Source organism: Cyclopterus lumpus, chromosome 6, assembly GCF_009769545.1.
Source record: "Cyclopterus lumpus isolate fCycLum1 chromosome 6, fCycLum1.pri, whole genome shotgun sequence".
In the NCBI taxonomy this organism is placed as follows: Eukaryota; Metazoa; Chordata; class Actinopteri; order Perciformes; family Cyclopteridae; genus Cyclopterus; species Cyclopterus lumpus.
Window position 1 is genome coordinate 9,594,555 of NC_046971.1, and position 20,966 is coordinate 9,615,520.

General features: G+C 39.6%; 2 protein-coding genes across 3 annotated transcripts; one reads left to right on the forward strand and one right to left on the reverse strand.

Moving 5' to 3' along the window:
• Window positions 1-35: 35 nt before the first annotated feature.
• On the reverse strand, window positions 36-6,090 carry sqor (sulfide quinone oxidoreductase). Of its 2 annotated transcripts, XM_034534629.1 has the most exons (10): window positions 5,902-6,089; window positions 5,331-5,529; window positions 4,977-5,147; window positions 4,775-4,828; window positions 4,200-4,394; window positions 3,903-4,112; window positions 3,536-3,719; window positions 1,531-1,598; window positions 1,273-1,451; window positions 36-1,181 (listed from the first exon to the last, which is right to left on the reverse strand). In XM_034534629.1, the coding sequence occupies exons 2-10, from the start codon at window positions 5,526-5,528 to the stop codon at window positions 1,124-1,126; spliced, it is 1,317 nt and encodes a 438-aa protein (XP_034390520.1). In that variant the 5' UTR covers window position 5,529; window positions 5,902-6,089; the 3' UTR covers window positions 36-1,123. The 2 variants fall into 2 exon arrangements, with proteins under 2 accessions (XP_034390520.1, XP_034390521.1); XM_034534630.1 differs by lacking the exons at window positions 36-1,181; window positions 1,273-1,451; window positions 1,531-1,598 and adding an exon at window positions 1,845-2,066 and having other exon boundaries at window positions 5,902-6,090.
• A 1,519-nt stretch (window positions 6,091-7,609) lies between these two features.
• atp8b4 (ATPase phospholipid transporting 8B4) lies at window positions 7,610-20,428 on the forward strand. Its single transcript, XM_034534585.1, has 27 exons — window positions 7,610-7,652; window positions 9,614-9,672; window positions 9,767-9,880; window positions 9,968-10,066; window positions 10,157-10,218; window positions 10,356-10,428; window positions 10,524-10,594; window positions 10,778-10,857; window positions 12,580-12,738; window positions 12,866-12,954; window positions 13,042-13,238; window positions 13,338-13,546; window positions 13,729-13,772; window positions 13,864-14,029; window positions 14,127-14,315; window positions 14,585-14,700; window positions 15,007-15,171; window positions 15,257-15,368; window positions 15,461-15,566; window positions 15,701-15,830; window positions 16,194-16,377; window positions 16,593-16,816; window positions 17,469-17,552; window positions 17,942-18,187; window positions 18,268-18,406; window positions 18,490-18,620; window positions 19,445-20,428. The coding sequence occupies exons 1-27, from the start codon at window positions 7,610-7,612 to the stop codon at window positions 19,754-19,756; spliced, it is 3,603 nt and encodes a 1,200-aa protein (XP_034390476.1). The 3' UTR covers window positions 19,757-20,428.
• Window positions 20,429-20,966: the final 538 nt, after the last annotated feature.

Genomic DNA, 20,966 nt, shown 5'->3' on the forward strand with positions numbered 1-20,966 from the left:
GTAAAACTGTTGGATGAAAAAGAAGTGCAACACGGTTGAAACTATACTAGAGCAATTTCCGTTTTTTTAATCATCTTAATTACAGTGGGTTTAGAAGTGTAAATTCATTTTATAATTGAAGAGTAATTAATACAACAATGAATTTGGCCCTGACTGTTTAACCCCCAAGATGTTTTTAACTCAGTTAAGCACTCATAGAAAAAATAATGCACAACACTCTATTTCCAGCATGAATGTTTAAGTGTAAGAAGAGCACTTTGTATTTGCATAGTAAGCATTCCCAAAGACAATCACTGGTATAAAATGTTTGATAGCACAAATGATTAACACAAAAACACACATTTTGCATTTAGGCTGGAGACAACATTTTTTTTTTTTTTTAAATCGCACCAATATACTCTTTCAGATGATTACACAACAAATTGTGTATATTTGTATGTCATTAATGACTACTGTCAACACTGTTTTTAATGATTGGTTGAAAATGATTAAAGCTGTAGAGTTGGGAATCCCTTCAAATTCTGCAAAAACAAAATACAATGTAATGTAATGTACCAAAACACAACATTTCAAGTTGTTCATATGACCATTCAAAAAACCATGAACTACAGTAGATACTTCGGTGAAACCTAATGTCTTATAAAATACTGGTGCACCAAGGGTTGCAAATAAAAGAATGTTATACAAACCTTTGTTAGACTCCTTGACAAATCTCCAATGATTGACCGATAGCGACTAAAAGCTACAAAGAACTGCAGAGTTAAGTGTTAATTTTCAAGTGTTTCTTTTCTGCACTCATTCCAAGAAGTCACTTTATTTCAAAGTAATAACAATGAAACTCCTACTGCAGGTTTAACTAAACCTACATATGTAAATATTCACCAAACTTATTGTCCCGGCCACAAATATTATCGCCACACTTGAATGATAAGATTAAATGTCACTTCTTTCCCTACAGAGACTAGAACATTTGATTGGCATTAAAGGAACCGCACTAGACTGGTTTAAGTCCTATTTATCAGATTGATCCCAGTTCGTACATATAAACGATGAATCCTCCACGCACACCAAAGTCAGGCATGGAGTTGCACAAGGTTCCCCGATGAATACCGATGTTGGATTTTCATTTCATTCCAAGATGAAAGAGTTTCCTGTATGGTCCTGGTCCCCCCCACAGGCCCCTGACAAAAGACAAATACGGAACATTAATAAAATGTGGTATGATTCATTACGACCAACTATTACCATGCTGTTAATTCACTTTATACATACCGCAGAAGCCCATGCCAATAAAGGTGAGGCATCACATCAGCTTTCATATGGTACATAGTTCTTCTTTCTTTCGCTTGGTTGATGGGAAATGTTTCCAGCGGTTGTCCATTGTAGTCAAACTCTGCAAGAATCACTGTGTTGTAGCTTGTAACCAAGGGACACGAGGTGTAGCCATCATACTGTCAAGGGGGAGGTTACAGATTATACATTTGCACAATTTTCAAAAAGATGAATGATTGATGTTTATGAGTCACTTACTATTTTATCTGGCTTCTCATTTTTCAGTACTTTGCTGATGGTACTGTTCAAGATGGCAGTCTGTGCAGCTGAGAATAGAAATGGTACTTTACAATAAATGTGGAAGTTCTAATTTATGTGACCCAAATCCATCCTAATTATGTACAGTGTGTACTACAAACTGGCATAGTACGCGTTTGGTGTGAACGCACCATCAGAGGAAGGGAGGGCACACACTAAACAGGTCACCGTCTTATCACTGTGCCCACAGACACTCGCATCCAGGTACAATTTAGAGTTTCCAATTTACCTAACGGGTGTGTCTATGGACCCTGAGGGAGACCGTGCAAATGCCTGTATAGAAAGTCCCCAGTAGATTTTAACCTGAGATTTCCTTACTGCGAGGCAACGTGTGAGTGAACCACTAAACCGCCACACTGCCCTGGCACGCTTTCACCTAATCAAACGTGCATCCTCCGTATTGAAGCCACAATGTTGTCAGACTTGGGATTGCGTTCGCTTCCACCTAATTCCTGTACAATTGGTGTACAACTTCCCTAGAATCGAGAGGCAAAGTAGATTTAGTCTACAGCATTTTAATATTTTAAAATCAGGAGAAGTCCGTTATGACAACATGTCCTAATGTTGGATGAGATAGCGGTTTGATTTTAAAGGTGCTAAATATGCAGCCACTAGATGTCTCACTCGCCTTCCCCCATTGCATTGCATTCACTGCCAGTTCTGGCAAGGAAGTACGTGAGAGTGGTGTGCATCTTTACTTATAGCTCTGCCATGTTGTGCATCCGGGTTTGAGGATTGTTGCTTACTGAACGATAAACTCTCCCCACACTAACTGGCAACTTGATCGCTGACGACACCGAGATACCACGTGATACTAATTATACCATTGGCTCACAATCAATCATTGTAAGAAGCAGCAACCAAATAAAAAAATGTACATACAAAAAATTAAAGTCAAATTCATAAAGATTCATCTTGTGGGGTTCATGAATGTCTTTGCCATATGTCACCGCTATCACTTAACTCTTGAAATATTTCACACTAAAAAGTGTGAGGCAGTTGTTGCTCGTTAGTAAATGGTGTGTTGTACCATTTTGTATAAAAGTATGTATTTCATCATGTTTTTATACATTTGGAAAAAAATGTCAAAAGCATTGTTGTGCTTAATCACAGAACAGTCATACGATAGTTTACATCTTAAATAATACATTAAAAGTGTGTAGTACCTCTCAAAACAATTATTTACTGCTGTCATATTGCAGTTGGGCACGGCGCTCTTGTAAGTAATAATTGGATTTACAACTTCATATCATCATCAGTAATGTGAGGTTGCCAGAAACTTCCCATCATTTAACAGTCCAACAGGAAATGACACACACAGGAAATTAAAATGATCTTGGCAGAGAGAGTTTTTTCTCTGTGTGTGTTTGTGTTACGCGCAAAACATTACTTTGGTAAATCAAATGTGCAATCAGGGTTGGGTCAGAGTACTTTGAAATGTAGTCTGTTATTGAATACAAATTGCATTGATTGTTTTGTGATTAGTAACATAATCCATTCGATTACGAAATAAATCTAATCTAATCTGAATACGTTCGGATTACTGCAAAATCAAACATTGAAAATATTGCACCTTCAGTTTTATTTTATTTTTAATGGCCGCAGCCACACAATTTGAGTTCCACAAATATTCTTTCCCCCCTCTCTTAAACATCTAAAAACTGTTTAATGCGGATCAAATAATCTTTGCATATTCAGCATTAACAGTCGGTCCAAACAAACCCATAACAAATGGTATAATGTGTGTATTCAGCGACATGTGGGATGCGGTTTCTTTGGTGTCCCTTTTTGGCAATATTAAATCCTGACGACATGTAATCTGATATTCCCAAAACCTATGTGCAATACACCGACTGAGGAAAGTACTCTTTTCATATTACACAACACAAGCAGTGAACAATAAACGCGAGAGCATGAACATTATGCAACAACAGAAATGACTTACCGACAGCTGCACCCGTTTTGGCGGTGGGCAAGTTGGTACAGTCGCCAATCCCAAACACGTTTGGATATCTCTTATGTTGGAGGTTGTCCTTGTTGACATCCAACCAGCCGGCCTCATCCGCCAGTGGACTGCCTTGAACCACTAAATTGGGTCCCATTGGTGGTGTGACATGAAGCATTTCATACTAACAAAAGAAAAACAAAAAAAGTTTTAGTTATTCATAAGAGTCTCTTTTTCTAATTTGGCAAAGGTTTAGGTGCAAACAGTAAAAATAATGGAGTATTAGGTTGTTCCTAGGAAGAAAATGACATAGCACATAGTGTAATAGGTTGTCATATATGTAAAAGCTACACAGGAACACATTTACCTCAAGCACTTTGGTTTCGCCTGGTTTGTCTAGATTTTCGAACACAGCTTCTTGCTTATCTGCACGCACTTCAATCAGGTTCTGCCTCAGGTTGACTTGTAGGTCACGTTGTTTCACGATGTCCCACAATGAGTCTGCATATTTCTTGATCCCAAAGAGCACAGGTAGCGATGTATTGTATATGATATTGGCTTTTGCCCTTTTTCCTGTCTTGGATAGAAACATAAAAACATCTTTGTTTACTTCCTCGAGTTTCAAAATGTACTAAATTATCATTACATTCCGAAATGCAAGTACTTTTCTGAGAAAGGCATCCGATAGGTACATAATCTTCTGTGGCGCTCCCGCGCATTTCACAGGAGTATTTGGGAAAGTGAACACAGCGTTGCCTTCTTTGAAGTCCTGCAGTGCTTTCCACGTCTTCTCCACAGTTTGGACCGAGTAATTTGACCCAATCTTTGGATGTTCAAATCCTTCAGGCAGTCCTTTGATCTACATACAAGAAGAGGGTGAGTTTCCTGGAATGCCATTTTTAAAGAGGAGATCAAGTAGACTTTTATTGATCCAGAGGGGAAATTATTGTGCAAGAGATTGATAAAAAAAAAAAAAAAAAAAAGTACAAATATAAAAGATACATGAACAATAAATAAATAAAAAGTGTGTAAGAGGTTATGCTAACACCAGTACAAAAAAGAATAGCAAGTATAAAGATACATTTAGTAAAAGTAAACTACAATAGTAAAGTAATGCATGAAATTAAGAGCAATGATATTTGCACATTATATATTGAAACTAACATTGCGCAAGATATTGAAATGTAACTTGTTGAAAAAGTAATATTTCACAAGATATGGGAATGAGCAATGCATCACCTTCTCAAAATGGAGTTGTAAACCAAGAGCCACAATCAAATACTCGTAGGAGATCTGCAATGTGAGAGAAAGAACAAGTAAGGCAAGATGCACACAGATCATAATCATTAAAAAATAACCGACTTCAGATACTGCCACTCAATGTCGATCCAGTAAATGACACATTATTCAATATGACAACAGTTTCCTAAAGCAAACATACTTCGTTCCCATCGTCTGTGCGGACGGTATTTGTGTCTGGGTTTATTTCTTGAACTTTGGATTTCACCCACTTCACTCCAGAGGGCATAACACTCGCAGTAGAACGGCCTGATGAGGTTAGAGTTTTTGCACCAGCGCCAACCAAGGTCCAAATCGGCTGATAGTAGTGCATCTGCAGAAACAGGAAAAGGTGTTAAGAAACCAGCAGTATGACTCATTGGGCAAATACTTGTTTCTAAAAAATTAAAACATTGACGAAAGCAATCACATTTCATAATCTGTGGTTTGAGTGGTCTTCTAGTGATACACAGAGAGAGGGAAGGCCAATAATAATCATAATTCACTGGTTCCTTGCCTCACTGGGCTCCACAACAGCCACATTCTCAGCTCCCAGCATCCTCTTCATTCTTGCACTCATTGAAATGCCCCCACTTCCTCCTCCGACGACCAGCATTTTATAGTGCTGTTTGGCGAAGGCACGGCTGGCCGTGTGAAAAGGAGAGATGGCAATGCCCGTGGGGTGGCACTGCCTCAGACGACGCAGTGCAGCCATTCTGTGTCAGAAATAACAACAAGTCATTTTGGTTGGCAATAAACTCAGGTTGAAAGTAACTAGCTGTGCCTTTTAGAGAAATGGTTACTGTAAATAACCCAAGTGAGTTTGAATTAGAGTTCAGACACGTTGGCTCTAAATATCATTAATTTGATAGTATAACCTCACCACCCACAGCTAAAGTGGACACGCCCAGTTACTTGACCCGGCTAAACACACAGACACCAGAATATCTTCTTTACGGGAACTTTACTTGACACGTTGTCGAGTAAAAGTTTGCATAATAAGGGAAGCTGTCCGTTGCTGCTGCTGCATGCTGCGTCACAGCCTCGGCACTGTAAACTGAGAGAGACAGTACTTGTATGACATTTACCTTGACCAGCACGACTGCTGTCCGCCTGTCTGGACGGTAATTTAGACACAATCCGGGAGAATTAAATCCGGTGTTCCTCGACTCTGCAAAGGCGGCGGCAGGACTTTCACAAGCGGTGCGTGTAGTTCCACTACTTGAACTCAACGCCCACCTCCGAGGGACCCGCAAACATGCTGTTGAAGTCCAGCCCGGTGGTCCCGCCTCCTGCATCATTCGACCAATCAAAAGGCTGAACAGTCTTACCTGTCAGTCTAACGGCGCTGCGTTCACACGAGCGGCGTGGTTTACAAGAACGGTCGGTGACGTGCACCTGATAAAGATGACGCGCGACACTTTGAACCTATGAAATGTGACGGGCGAGACCCGCAGCAAATTACATTTAAGCTGGTTTTCAGCGCTCCAATGACGCGGAAAAGCGTTAACCAATCAGGTGTGTGTTTCAATGCACGAGTTATATTCTAAATTGGTGCTGAAAGTAGAGGTGTTACAGTGTAAGGAGGCCCACTCTTCAACCCCCTTAGTTATACATTTAGATATCTTCGTTTGCATTATATCCATAGCTTGTACTTTTTTAACAGTAATTTTGTTATTTTGAACGCTGTGATCAAAAACAGTTGAAGGACAGCACCTGCAGAAAGAGATCTGGATGTGTGTCTGGGCTGAGAAAATGAGAATAGTATAGGCAGGAGCCCAATGGCAATTTAGTGTACAGCTTTTGGAAGTATTACCAGGTATAAATATGAGTGGAGTCTGATTCTTGTCTCTTTCATTACACACGCACACACACACACACACACACACACACACACACACACACACACACACACGCACACACACACACACACACACAAAATGAGAGAGAGGGACAGCCTGATCATACTCAGTGGTGGAGAAGTACTTAGCAATACCACAGTGTAAATATATCCTCTGTTACAAGTAAAAGTCCCCGTAAAAGTTTTTTCTCTGTTTTTCCTGATCCAATGTGAGGTCCTGGGACAGGGATGTCGTATGTGTACAGATTGTAAAGCCCTCTGAGGCAAATTTGTAATTGTAAATTAGCTATTCAAAATAAACTGAATTGAATTGAAAAAGTATCAGCATAAAAATATACATAAAGTACGAAAACTAAAAGTATAGCCTTACTCATTATGCAAAAACGCCCATTTCAAAATAATAAAATAACACCATTATTTATTGAATTTTGCATTAATTTGCTACTTAATTTTATACTTTATCAAATAAATGTAGTGGGGTTAAAATTACAACATTCCCTTTGAAATGTACAGTGCTAGCGTGTACTCAGTTACTTTACGCCACAGATCATCATTTTAGTGTCTGATGTTTAAATGTTGTGAAGGAATCAGTTGGGAGAGAGAGAGAGAGAGAGAGCGAGAGAGAGAGAGAGAGAGAGAGATGCTTATTGCAACCAGCACACAGACACACACACACACACACACACACACACACACCACATGTCCGTTTCCAGCCTCAGCTCCATGTCGTCGCTCTCGTTGGGTGATCATCAGTTGGCTGATTTCTCTCGGGATATCGTGCTTTCCCAGCCTGCACCGTCTGCTGTCTTCTTGCTCTTCTTCTCTCCGCTTTGTTGTCTCGAGTACATCCATGTTTATTATTTCTTTATTCGAGTATAACAGCATTTAAAGCGGACAATTCTGCAGAAAGTGGTGCTAAATAAATGACAAGATAGATGGAGACAAAACCAGACTGCGCCTGTGACAAACGTATGCAAGGTAAGAAACCACCATTTATTCTTTATACAAACATGTACTGTATTTCTTTTGAAAATGGAGTATACATCTTGTTAAGGTTACACTCAGGAAGCTTTGTGTTGCCCACCTGGGATCTTTTGCTGGTTCACTGGGGAGTCACCGGCTGCTGCTTACACCAATACTTTAATTAAAGCAGCTTCACTGAACTGAAAAGAAACAAGACACCACTAACATTTGTGTGTTGCTTTAAACTATAGCCTATTTATTACACACACACGCATGCACGCACGCACACACACACACATTATATAGCACAAATATTTAAGTAAAGTGAATTGTACAAAGTAGTACATGATACAGAAGTACTGAGATCCTAGCAATACCAGTGTACAACTACTTTGTTACAAGTGAAAATCCTGCATTAATGTGCTGCATATTTATTGTATTATTTATCTTTATTTATCTGCTCTATAAATAAAGTTATTTCTATTATTACTTATTAGTTTAATTCCACCTCTGATTGTGTAACGTAATATTTATGGAAGCTCTCGGGAGGAGATGGCATTCTGGAGGAGACATACTCACATTGGTAAGACATTAAAACTAAAATGCTGTCGAAGACAACAGGAACAATTGGTTTGGTAACAGTTTGCAGGGTTGAAGTGTACATTTTAGAAAAAATACACCATTTTGTTTGTCTCTCAAGCAGGTTTACAGTAACTCCTCATCCTATGCATTTCCTCAAAAGAACAAAGGGGGGCACTTTAAATGTAACTGTTGTGTTGTCATCTTTTTGGAAAGAAACATTACAGAAACGGATCATCTAAAAGCTTCCTGTATCGATGCTTTAGACTCAGGGGGATTATAGTCGGAATTATTTCCTAAAGCACGAATGAATCATTTATTTGTAAGCTGCTCGAACTTGCAATCTCACTCACTCAAGAAAAAAAAAACATTATGCTTTAATACCGTTAAATATTGCATCTACACATCTTCTAATGAGATGTTTAAGCAGACCAACGGCTTTCTTAATAATTCATTGTCATAGTAGCTGATAGCAGGACGGGGCCAGTCTGTTGTGTGAGAAGGTCTATCCTGTTGCAGCTCTGTGCATGTGCGTTATGCATAATTCATTAATGATTTAACCTCGTCTGGAAACAACAGCAGTGTGCTGCTAGATCTGTTGTGTGTGATCTGTTGTTTCCAAACGAGGTGTTAGGAACCTTCTCTGTGTTAAAGATCTGATAAACGGTGTTGTCTTGCAGATGACTTGCATTTATTGTGTTGATTGAGTGAATATACTTCCTTCCTGAGATTGTTAAAGAAAAGCATGAACAAAGTTGATATTGAGCCATAATGCATCACCTTGATAAATGAGCCATGAGATGAACGCCAAAGGGCGTAATTACAGAAGAGTTTCGGGGTTAAAAAGCAAAGTTCAGACAAAGTACAGCTGCATTTTTTCAAACCCATGAAGTTGACCCATTTTTTCTTTTATTTTGAGGTAAAATCAACCATATTTAGGTGTGGTGGATTCATGGGCATGAAAAAAGGCTATAAGCCCTCATAATCATGCCATAAGATAAGATATGATATGGTGAATGATGCTGTGTGAAAGAAAATAAAGGTAACCACCAGACGGGAGACATATCTTGTCTCATATACATCATATATATTGACGAGCCTTTACAATGAGTATCTCAATATGATCAATTCTAATGTCCCTGCCATTTTCATTGTATGTATTTGTAGTCATTTATTAAAAAGTGGACCTACTGGAAGAAAAGAAAGAGCTTTGTGCCATCTTCCATTTGAAAATTTAAATTAAACCTGCATTCTTTCTCTTTACCCCTGCACATTATATTTAATAGCACAGCTGCTACTTTTGGTGAGACAGTTTAAACTAAATAAGTATTGCATTCTTTTCTATGCACTTTAATTATCTTGTCTCTTGATAACGACCATGTGTTCTCTGTATGTAGAGAAGGAACGCCACGTGAAAGCCAACATGCGGGACTACAATGACAAGTTCTCTTATGCTGTAAGGCCTCAGGATTACAGCAGGTTTGCTTTACTCACAAGTGGAAGCTGTGGTAATTTCATTTGTGCTCTTTCTGAATATGACGGTTCTTCAGGACAATCACATCAAAACCTCAAAGTATAACGTCTTCACCTTCCTGCCCATAAACCTGTTTGAGCAGTTCCAGAGGGTGGCCAACGCTTACTTCTTGGTGCTGTTGATACTGCAGGTAGGAGACTCTGTGTTTTTGGGAATATATTTGTGTTTATGAATGTCGTTTTTGAAAGGGAGCTAACTTGCTTTTCCTTTTATTTAGTTAATTCCAGAAATTTCCTCCCTGTCGTGGTTCACAACCATCGTGCCTTTGGTGTTGGTGCTGGTAATCACAGCTGTGAAGGACGCCACAGATGACTATGTTAGCGCAACTGTTTATCTTTTACACCTCTTCTAAATGCATCTCGTTTTACTCACATGGTGAAATTATTACCCCTTTTTTAAATTCCAGTTCAGACATAAGAGCGACCAGCAAGTCAACAATCGACAGTCTCAGGTTCTCATCAAGGGAAGGTACCTCATCCTCTGTCTTTCTCATTTAGATGCTTCGTCTAACTGCTTAAAAGCCAAATCGCATGCACAAATAATGAAATGCTCAGTGATCAAGGACATTTATGTGGTTAAGTGATGATTTATTTGATTTTTTTAAGTTTGCAGAATGATAAATGGATGAATGTTCGAGTGGGGGATATCATCAAACTAGAGAATAATCAGTTTGTTGCTGTGAGTAAAAGTACTAAATTGGATTATTTTGTGTTTTTTATTTATTTTGTTGTCGCTCAAATTAGAGGATGTTCGATTATGTCTCATGTTCACAGGCTGACATCCTCCTCCTCTGTAGTAGTGAGCCCTATGGACTGTGCTATATTGAGACTGCAGAGCTGGATGGGTAAGTGCTAAAGTAAAACAACATCTAAAAACTGCTATTATATGGGTGAAGAAGGAAACTGTGAGACTATGATTCTTGTATGATTGTTTTTGCAGAAATTAAAGAAGTAAACTGGTTTACTGTTACATTTCTATACATCACCACAGATGACAAATAATTTTTGATCAATTTCTCACCAAACAGAGAGACAAATCTGAAAGTTCGTCACGCTTTGACTGTCACCTCGGATTTGGGAGATATTACCAAACTGATGGACTTTGATGGTGAGATGACACTTGATATTTTCTTTTTATTTACACTGGTGTACATTAATCACTTGAAGATGTTGTGGTATCACAAGAATGGAGCTCAACGCAGGACACGGACACAGAGGTTGGTGAAGTTTTAACAGGATTTATCGTGAGAACCGGCTGGGCGAGGGTGAGGGATGTGGGCAGGCTGAGTTTGCACAAGTTTAGGAGACAGGAGAACAAGTTGGCCGACAGGAATAAAATAAAAATAATTAGTTCAGGCGCAAGAACACACGGAAAACCTGATCTGGAGGGGAGTGGTTGACAAGACAGGGCAGATACACTGCAGGCCGATAAGAAGCATGTGTGCAAAGTGGGAGGGATAATTAGCTGATTGCAAGCAGGTGTGTATGATGAGCAGGGAAACAGGAGGACCCCGCCCACACAGACACAGACCAGGAGAGACAGAAGGGAGGAAATACAAGAAACACTATACAAAAGAAATAACATTTATTTTTACAATCAACACTACAAAATGTAAACCATACTTTGGTGTTTCATATTTACCTCTTTGCTTAAGATTTCATTGAACTTATTTATTTTCTTCTTTTTACAAAATGTACCAAAAGACTTGTAATGAGGAAGATCTTGTGTAGCAAGAAAAAAAGTGAAAAAAGGTCAATCATACCCTCTAAACTAAAAAGGCATTTGACATCAAACACTACACAGCTTGTTTACAAGATATTTAGCCAAGGCGGATCTATAGAGGGAACTAGAGAAGTGCATCTTTGGATGGATGGGAAAAACAATACTGAATGGAATTGCCTTTTTTAGCCCATAAATATGTTACTGATTCAAACTAATTGCTCCCAAATTTCAACAAATCAGTGGACTGAAAAAAGATGTAGCACCTTTTTGCATTTTTCAGTGTTAAAGAACATTATTTAATTTAGAAAAAAACACAATACAGCTGCGTTCCAATTTGCATGCTTTTTCTTTTTCCTATCAGTACATACTGCAGCTGCTCCTACAAAGTACATACTGGTGCATGCAGTATGCATTAAATTAGGATGTACTTCTTCATCATATCATTGCACCTTGAACTTTGACCCTCTCGCTCATATATCAAATGCACAAACAATTTTCTGTGTGTTCCAATACCCATACTACCATACTTGCATAGTTTGCCAGAAAAAAATCATTAGCATGTCCAAACAAATAGTATGTTAAATGCAGTATGCCAAAAATACTAAGATGACATTCTGCATCTGGTCACAATTTGCAGTATGCAAGCAAGTATGCTTTTCTGGCTATTCTGACCCACAATCGTATATTGCATCGGATATTTGATGCTCAAATTTCAGATGCAATATCATGAGGAAGTAGTTTATCTCAATTCAATACATACTGCAAGACACTTTGAAGGGCAGCTGCATATGTACTAAAAGTAAAAAGAAAATGTAAGAGATTTGGAATGCAGCTTGTGGGTGAGAATAGACAGAAAAGCGACTGGATGCAGTGATGACATCCTGGTATTTCTTTTTTTATTGGGACATCTTTTTCAGGCATACTAAATATTATGGTAGTAGGAGTATTGGAACACACATTAGGAAATAAGCCGTAGTCGGGCGACAACCATGACGGTGTACACTTCCGCCTTCTTTTATAGAGTTTTGACTTGGTTGAATTTAAGTCTACTGTATGAATATTCTCAATGATGACTGATGTGGTAACTGCATTTGCTTTGTTCGTCAGGAGAAGTCATTTGTGAGCCACCAAACAACAAACTGGATAAATTCATAGGAACTTTATTCTGGAGAGACATCAAACACCCTCTGGATAATGAGAAAATGCTGCTGCGAGGTTGTGTACTAAGAAACACTGAATGGTGCTTTGGGATGGTCATCTTTGCTGGTAAGATTGTTTATTCATTTGCAATCTTTCAATCTCTAGAGTTTTCAATCCATTAGATTCATTAGCCACAAACCAACATATTGTTAATGTTCTGTCAACGCTGATAGCTGCTTCATCCCTCCAACAGGTTTGCAAACCAAACTCATGCAGAACTGTGGAAGAACTACATTTAAAAGAACAAGTATTGACAAACTGATGAACACTTTGGTTTTGTGGGTAAGTTGTTTGATGCTTTTACATGGAAGCTATAAATAAACTCATTAATTTTGTAAGATTGTGAAAGGATCTCTATCTACATTTCAGATCTTTGCCTTCCTCTTTTGTATGGGGGCTATTTTGGGCATTGGAAATGCTGTTTGGGAGAGCTGGATAGGCAGAAACTTCCAGGTGTTTTTGCCGTGGGAGGAGTTTCGGAGCAGCGCTGTTTTCTCTGGCTTCCTCACTTTCTGGTCTTACATCATCATCCTCAACACTGTTGTGCCCATCTCATTGTATGTCAGGTAAGGACTACGTTTATTTAAAAATAAATGCTGCATTTCTTTTCTCAAAATACCACGAGTTAGGAAAGGAAACAAACTGTCTGGTTAAACTCCCCTCAGTGTGGAGGTTCTGCGACTCGGCCACAGTTACTTCATTAACTGGGACCAGAGGATGTATCACAGTCAGACGGACACTGCGGCAGAAGCTCGCACCACCACCCTAAACGAGGAGCTCGGTCAGGTGGAGTTCATCTTCTCCGACAAGACGGGTACCCTGACCCAGAACATCATGGCCTTCAGCAAGTGCTCCATTAATGGACACACGTACGGTATGGAAACTCTTTACAACTGTAATAGGCCTACTAATATATTACTGTTCTAAAATCAGTATTTTACTCAAATTGTATTAGCTGTCAGTTTAAACTTTAAAACACCCATTTTGAAGTATAGAATCACATATCATAGTGGCATATGTCTGATATTTATGTCATTCCTTTATTTTTTCCCTTAGGTGACATATATGATGAATTTGAGCGGAAGGTGGAAATAACCGAAGTAAGTGAGGCTTAAGAGGCACACATTTCTAACTGTTTAACAATATAACTAAATAAAAATGCTTTGTTGGTCGTCCATGTCCATGTTGAAGAAAACCGCCTGCGTGGACTTTTCCTTCAACGCTCTCTGTGACAGAGGGTTTAAGTTTTACGATGGCAGCCTGGTTGAGGCCATTAAACTGGAGGATCCCGCAGCGCACGAGTTCTTCAGACTGCTGGCTCTGTGCCACACCGTTATGCCAGAGGAGAAGAGCGAAGGTGAACTGTGGACATGATCCAGAAGTAGCAGTAATAACAGAAATAGCTGATTCAATAGAAGTGGTGGTGTTGATGGATGTTTTCTGTTGACATGAAGGACATTTGGTGTACCAGGCCCAGTCACCTGACGAGGGAGCTCTGGTCACAGCGGCTCGAAACTTTGGGTTTGTCTTTCGGGCTCGAACCCCCGAGACCATCACACTGTGTGAGATGGGACAAGCCGTCACCTACCAGCTGCTGGCCATACTGGACTTCAACAACGTGCGCAAGAGAATGAGTGTCATTGGTTAGGTCTTCACTTACAACAGCAACGCTCCATTTAGCTCATAAATAGTCATCATCATGACATCATGTGCATATAATCATTTAGAAAACAAGGCTATTGACTTTATATTTAACTGTTTTTAATAATACTTGGTGAAAATTAGTAATACATCTTTATTTTCTAAGAACAGCATGAAGTTAACCTTTATGTTCGTGCTTCGGTATACTTGCTGTATGTGTGCAGGACTTGATCAGAGGAGTAATGTTGTGTTCTCTTGCCGTGTTTTATAGTGAGAAACCCACAGGGCCAAATCAAACTATACTCCAAAGGAGCGGACACTATTATCTTTGACCTTCTGGACCCATCCAGTGAACACCTCATGTACACTACCTCAGAACATCTCTGTGTAAGTGTTCAATTCGATAACATTACAAAGTGACTACATTTTAAATGTGTAGCATTTTATTTAAAGTCTTAAACTAGCCAAAGTACCAAAAGCATACAGTGTTTACATAATAGACTCCTGCAAAAAGCTGCATTGAGATTGTATATATGTCAAATATACTATTTAAGTATTGAATTACATGTCTTTTGTCACAGCAATAAATGCTAATAAAAAAAGAACTTTCTACAACATACTGGTCAATCGACTAATGACAACACAGACACTGCCCTCTACAACTGTTATAGGTGTTCATCATTTTCTGTGCAGGAATTTGCTGGAGAAGGGCTTCGCACATTAGCTCTGGCCTACAAAGATCTCGATGAAGATTATTTAGAAGTTTGGATGAAGAAGCTTGTGTTCGCCAGCACTGTGATTGAGAACCGTGAGGATCAGCTGGCAGTTCTCTACGAGGAGATCGAGCAGGGCTTGAAGGTAACATTCACATCCTTTTGTTTACATCCTTTTAAGTGCTCAAATCCATTAAGTCTCTGCAGACTGACTGCTGTCCTGGTTGAAGCTTCTAGGAGCCACGGCAATCGAGGACAAACTTCAGGAAGGAGTCCCAGAAACTATCGCCTGTCTAAATCTAGCCGACATCAAGATCTGGGTCCTCACAGGAGACAAACTTGGTAGCATAATTCACCTTAAATTACCTTTTTGACCAGAAAAGCTTGATACTGTAAAAAGCTACATCGATGTAAATCGTGGGGAAACATTTCAGAGACAGCGATGAACATCGGCTACTCCTGCAACATGCTGCGAGACGACATGAATGAGGTGTTTGTCATTTCTGGCCACGCACCGCCGGAGGTGCAGCAGCAGCTCAGGTGAGTTTATGTGTGGAAAAATCATGAAATTGTATTGACCTAGTATATTATTCAGTTAATTAGGATAATTGTATCACTCAATAAAGCTTTAACATGCTGAAAATGTATGTTAACTGGCTTTCCATTCTCCTCAGGAGCGCTAAAGAGCGCATTCTCGGCCGGAGTCGAGTGAGCAGTGGTGGAGAAGTGGAGAAGGCCGATGACTCCGTGTTTCAAGAAACCATTATTGCAGAGTACGCCTTGGTCATCAATGGACACAGTTTGGTAAGATACTCAAATGTGTTGCATTATATAGCTTTTTCCTTTATTTGAATGCTGATTTTATCCTCAACTTGTTTTTTTATTTTCATACGGATGCCTGCAGGTTTGTTACTAAACTGTGGTTGTGTTGCTGTCTGCTGGCGTCTATGTACCTGCTGCTGACTGTGCCGAGTCCCTAATGAGCTGCTGTGCTCCTGAGGGCCCTCGGCTCTATTACGCCTTTTCATTAACAGCCCTTTCCACACAGAGGAGCTGCTCCCTTGCCGTGCAGCAACAGCTCGGTGTTACATTGAGCTGTTGCCCGGTGTTTCCTCTGCAGGAGGTTGACGTTATGGGATGGTAATGAGTATGTGTTCTTCCAACAAGGCTCACGCCCTGGAGCCACAGCTAGAGCACGTCTTGCTGGACGTGGCCTGTTTGTGTAAAACAGTCATCTGCTGCCGGGTTACTCCGATGCAGAAAGCCCAGGTGGTGGAGCTGGTGAAGAGGTACAAGAGGGCCGTCACCTTGGCCATTGGAGATGGAGCCAATGATGTCAGCATGATCAGGAGTAAGTCTCACTCACTGACCCAAAGCTAAATAAAGGATCATGTTCAGCTGGATTCAGTTTTCAGTCAGTCCGAGTATCTGTCCATCGATTTTAAAGTGACATTCGGAGCACAGTTTGCACTTTGAATACACTTCAGCACTGTTAAACAATGTTTGAATATTTATTTTATATTTGGGTTTCCAAGGCCAGTGATCCAGTCTGTGTTTCTTCCTCAGCTGCTCACATTGGTGTCGGCATCAGCGGTCAGGAGGGGATGCAGGCGGTTCTGGCATCCGATTACTCCTTTGCGCAGTTTCGGTACCTGCGGCGGCTCCTGTTGGTGCACGGCCGCTGGTCCTACTACCGCATGTGTCATTTCCTGTGTTATTTCTTCTACAAGAACTTTGGCTTTACGCTGGTGCACTTCTGGTACGGCTTCTTCTGTGGTTTCTCAGCTCAGGTAAGAATACTGTATACTGCATATGTCAACAACCTCATTGCACATTTGTCTGCACACTGACAAAGCATCTCCTGATCATGGAGGTTAGGATGTAAGTCTTTTTACGTCTTTAGAATTACATTGATAAGTTCTCTATGGTCCTTTGTCATATATTTTCAAATTGTGTCACCTTTTGCACATGAAATTAATTAAGTGTTCAGAGCCTCGTCTACTTTTTCTGTCAGTGTGCGGGCAATTTTACTCTGAAATGGGACTGTTGTATTTGGTTAAAGCCTGGATTTAAAGGCAGAAACCCCTTTGTTTCACATTTTTTATAATTATAATAATAATAATACATTTATTTATACAGCACCTTTAAAAACAGAGTTTACAAAGTGCTCTACATATAAGCGAGGTAAAAACATAACATCAATACAAGTAAACATTTCAGAAAATACATGAGGCAATGAACACAGAGGAATAGAAAATTACAAATACAAAATAAAGCAGAACAGACAAACTAAAATAGAGGAAACAAGGGGAAACTGCATAAAAGGACGACATCACTTAAAAGCAGTTCTATAAAAATGGGTTTTAAGAAGTGATTTAAAAGAAGCTATATATATATATATATATATATATATATATATATTATACTGTCCTCTGTCCCCAGACTGTGTATGACCAGTGGTTCATCGCCTTCTTCAATATTGTCTATACGTCTTTACCAGTCCTGGCGATGGGAATTTTTGATCAGGTAACAATATAAATCACTGATTTACTCTATAGAGTCAATATCCTAAAGTTCATTTATTTTGCCAGCAGTCTCCTGAGCCATCTTGTACTTTCCTTTTTGTTTTTCTATTTAAAACACTGTCAAGTCATACAGGTGAATATCTTATTACTGTAGACCTCGCTCGTCATGACTGGTACCTAAACACCTACAGTAGCTACTACACTTTATGTAACTTAGTGTGACTAGAGCCCTTAACCTTATCATCCCATCAATATATGGTATTGTATATTGTTAATCTATCATACTGAATTTACTATTAGCCAATGAAGCCCTCAACTATTCACCCATATATACAGAATATATTTATATATAGACATAACATAAAAGCCATAATATTGTTTTTTCTACAGGACGTCAATGACCAGAACAGCCTTCGCTACCCGAGCCTTTACAAACCCGGCCAGCAAAACCTTCTCTTCAACAAACGGCAGTTTTTCCTGTGCACGCTGCAGGGGATGGGCACCTCATTCCTGCTCTTCTTTATTCCCTACGGAGCCTTCTCTGTCATGGTGAAAGAGGACGGTTCCCACTTTACCGACCAACAAGCGTTTGCTGTTACCATAGCAACGTCCCTGGTCATTGTCGTAAGTGTCCAGGTAAGAGTAAAAACAGACAACGGTATTTCTGTTGATTAAAAGACATAAACACTGTTTAAGATGCAGGTGTCTGTTCTTAGATTGGACTCGACACACACCACTGGACAGCTGTCAATCACTTCTTCATATGGGGGAGCCTGGCCGCGTACTTTGCCATATTATTTGCAATGCAAAGTGATGGCATATTTCGCATCTTTCCAAGTAATTTCCCATTCATAGGTAAGTTCAGTTCAGTTTGATACATGTGATGAAATCATACTGATGCATGGAAATTGAGTAGAATTAAATGTGTGTGTCCTCAGGCACGGCAAGTAACTCTCTATCAGAGACGAGTGTGTGGTTGGTCATTCTGCTCACCACGGTGGTGTGCTTGGTGCCCGGCTTAGCCGTCAGCTTCCTGAGAGCAGAACTCTTCCCAACTCTCACAGATAAGGTACAATAACTTTGATGCATCTACAGCGCTTAGTGCAAGCATTAAACACCTCGTTAATGTTTCTCCCATGGCTTCATTTGAGTGGTGGAAAGAGAAGTACACACTACTTGAGTATTTCCATGTACTTTTATCTCCACTACATTTGATTGACAGCTAAAATGACTAATTACTTTTAAGATAAGGATTAAAAAATGATGGCCAGCTTATAGAATACAATTTATAACAAATTATAAAAGTACACATTATTGCACATTAAACCAGCAGTTCCCAACAATGACCTGTGTGACCCCTTCCAGAAAACTGGGGTAGAGTTGGGGCAGAGTTGGGGCTCATTGTCACGTTTCAGACATCTGTGAGTTCCCAGTAGTTTCACCAACAAGCATTTCCCCTCTAAACTTCCAAAATTACTTTTTAAGACCTAAAGAGGTCAAATTATCCAATACTTCCCATAAAACAAAGATAAGTAAATCTGTGCCCATTAAGCATCTAAAAGACCCTTCTGGTTCATCCTGTGACACTTTGAGGGGCCTGACTCTGTGGACCAAACTACCTAACTGTATATATAATGTAGCTAAAACTAGCCTTGAGACCTACATACACATTGATACATCAGTATAAACAATCAAATAATGTCATATGTTATATTAGTCACAGGGGCAACGAATACTTTTACTTTTTGCTGATGACACGTAGTAGGCTTTTTAAGTAGGCTTTTAAATCAGAAATATTGACTTGTAATGGTGTATTCTCACATCGTTGTATTAGTACTTTAACCTAAAGTAAAGGATCTAAGTACATCTTCTACCACTGCTGTATTTTGACAGGTCCGTTGTCTCCAGCAGTCCAGAATGAGACGGGGACCTCGGGAGCAGAACCTGAAGAGAGGACGCAGGACGAGCTCCCGCCGCTCTGCGTACGCCTTCTCCCACCAACAGGGCTTCGGAGAGCTGATTACGTCTGGCAGAAACATGAGGATGAGCACCGTTTCTTCTGTTTGCTCCCCTGGCAGAGCAGCACACAGCTCCACCTGGTTAGAAAATATTTTGAAGAGAAAGAACGAAGTCTCTTGTGTCTCTGGTGAAAGCACAGGAGCACCTGAAAGCCGCCGCAGAGCAAAAACAGACTCAACAGACTGAACTCAACCTCCGAGTTACGGATAGTGTGTAAACACGATAGGATACGATGTGCGTGGAAGAAGACAAAGAACAAGGTATGAATCCAACTGGCGTACCTCAGGCTTATTTGATCAGTGTGAATCACGCTGTTGATCGTTGAAGGCCAATCAAAACAGGAGTGAGATGATTGAAAACAGATAATTGATCACTTTTTAATCTTCATCACTTCAGGGAATTGTTTAATGTGCAAACTCAGCCGGTTTATATTTTAGGACAATGTTATGCAAGAATTATCAACTTATCCGATTTGATGGTGGTTGGTGCATTTATTCAATGTCATTTTAATGGCATTTGCTTTTCAGATTGATTGATATTGGAACCGTTCAGTACCTTGAGAGGAACCATTAATCGTCACAAACAAACTACTGTCCACATACATAAGTGACATATGCAACAACAACAAAAAAGCCTGTGCATTGAAAATCTCCTCTCAGCCTACGACCAAAGTGTTAAAATACAAGTGTTTCTATACATTGTGACATAAAGCTGCTCAAGATGATAGGCACAACTTAATAGATTTAAATGAATTGTAAAGCTCTATAGTTTGCCAATATATGTAGGTTTTCCTGTGCTGCGCCTTATATGGTTCCTGTTAGATCATCTTTTTAATTAAATATTCACTAGTTATTTAGCTTGGGTCTATTGAGTTTATTACTTATGCAAGTTTTTTAAAATGTTTTGGTTAATCAAAAAGATGAAACTGGAACACATGGCTTGTGTAAATGTATTTATCCCACACTGTAAACATTTGAATGATCATTATCAAACACACAACATGATTTGGTCCTCGGTCTGCGTCCCAAAGAGAATGAATGGAAGGTAAAATACTGTGGAGATTAGCTTCAAAAACCTCAAGCATTTAAACCAACCACTACATGCTCTCTTATCGATCACATTTTTAGTTTGACCAGAAAGAGTGAAGGAGAAAACTGTCTGATGTGATAACAATCTGTGAACCGATTTAAAATGCAGAATGCTGCAGTTACATTCGGTGCAGTACAATATGCCTTCGCCATCTCTGCTCTCTGATGAAGTGAAAAATTGCTTGTGTGCAGAAGCGTGTTATCGTTTAACCTTCTCTCTGCTGATTGCTCTGTGGCTCGCACAGCTTTAAATAAACAATAACCCAACTCGTTTTAACAGCGACACCAATTGTCTGCGTGATGCTGCT

Coding starts and splice junctions, on each gene's coding strand:
- sqor (XM_034534629.1), bottom strand. CDS start 5,528: ATGGCTGCACTGCGTCGTCTGAGGCAGTGCCACCCCACGGGCATTGCC. Junction 4,829..4,976: donor GCACAGACGATGGGAACGAA/GTATGTTTGCTT, acceptor CTCACATTGCAG/ATCTCCTACGAGTATTTGAT. Junction 4,113..4,199: donor CGGATGCCTTTCTCAGAAAA/GTACTTGCATTT, acceptor TTTCTATCCAAG/ACAGGAAAAAGGGCAAAAGC.
- atp8b4 (XM_034534585.1), top strand. CDS start 7,610: ATGGAGACAAAACCAGACTGCGCCTGTGACAAACGTATGCAAG. Junction 9,673..9,766: donor ATGACAAGTTCTCTTATGCT/GTAAGGCCTCAG, acceptor ACGGTTCTTCAG/GACAATCACATCAAAACCTC. Junction 13,773..13,863: donor GGAAGGTGGAAATAACCGAA/GTAAGTGAGGCT, acceptor TCCATGTTGAAG/AAAACCGCCTGCGTGGACTT.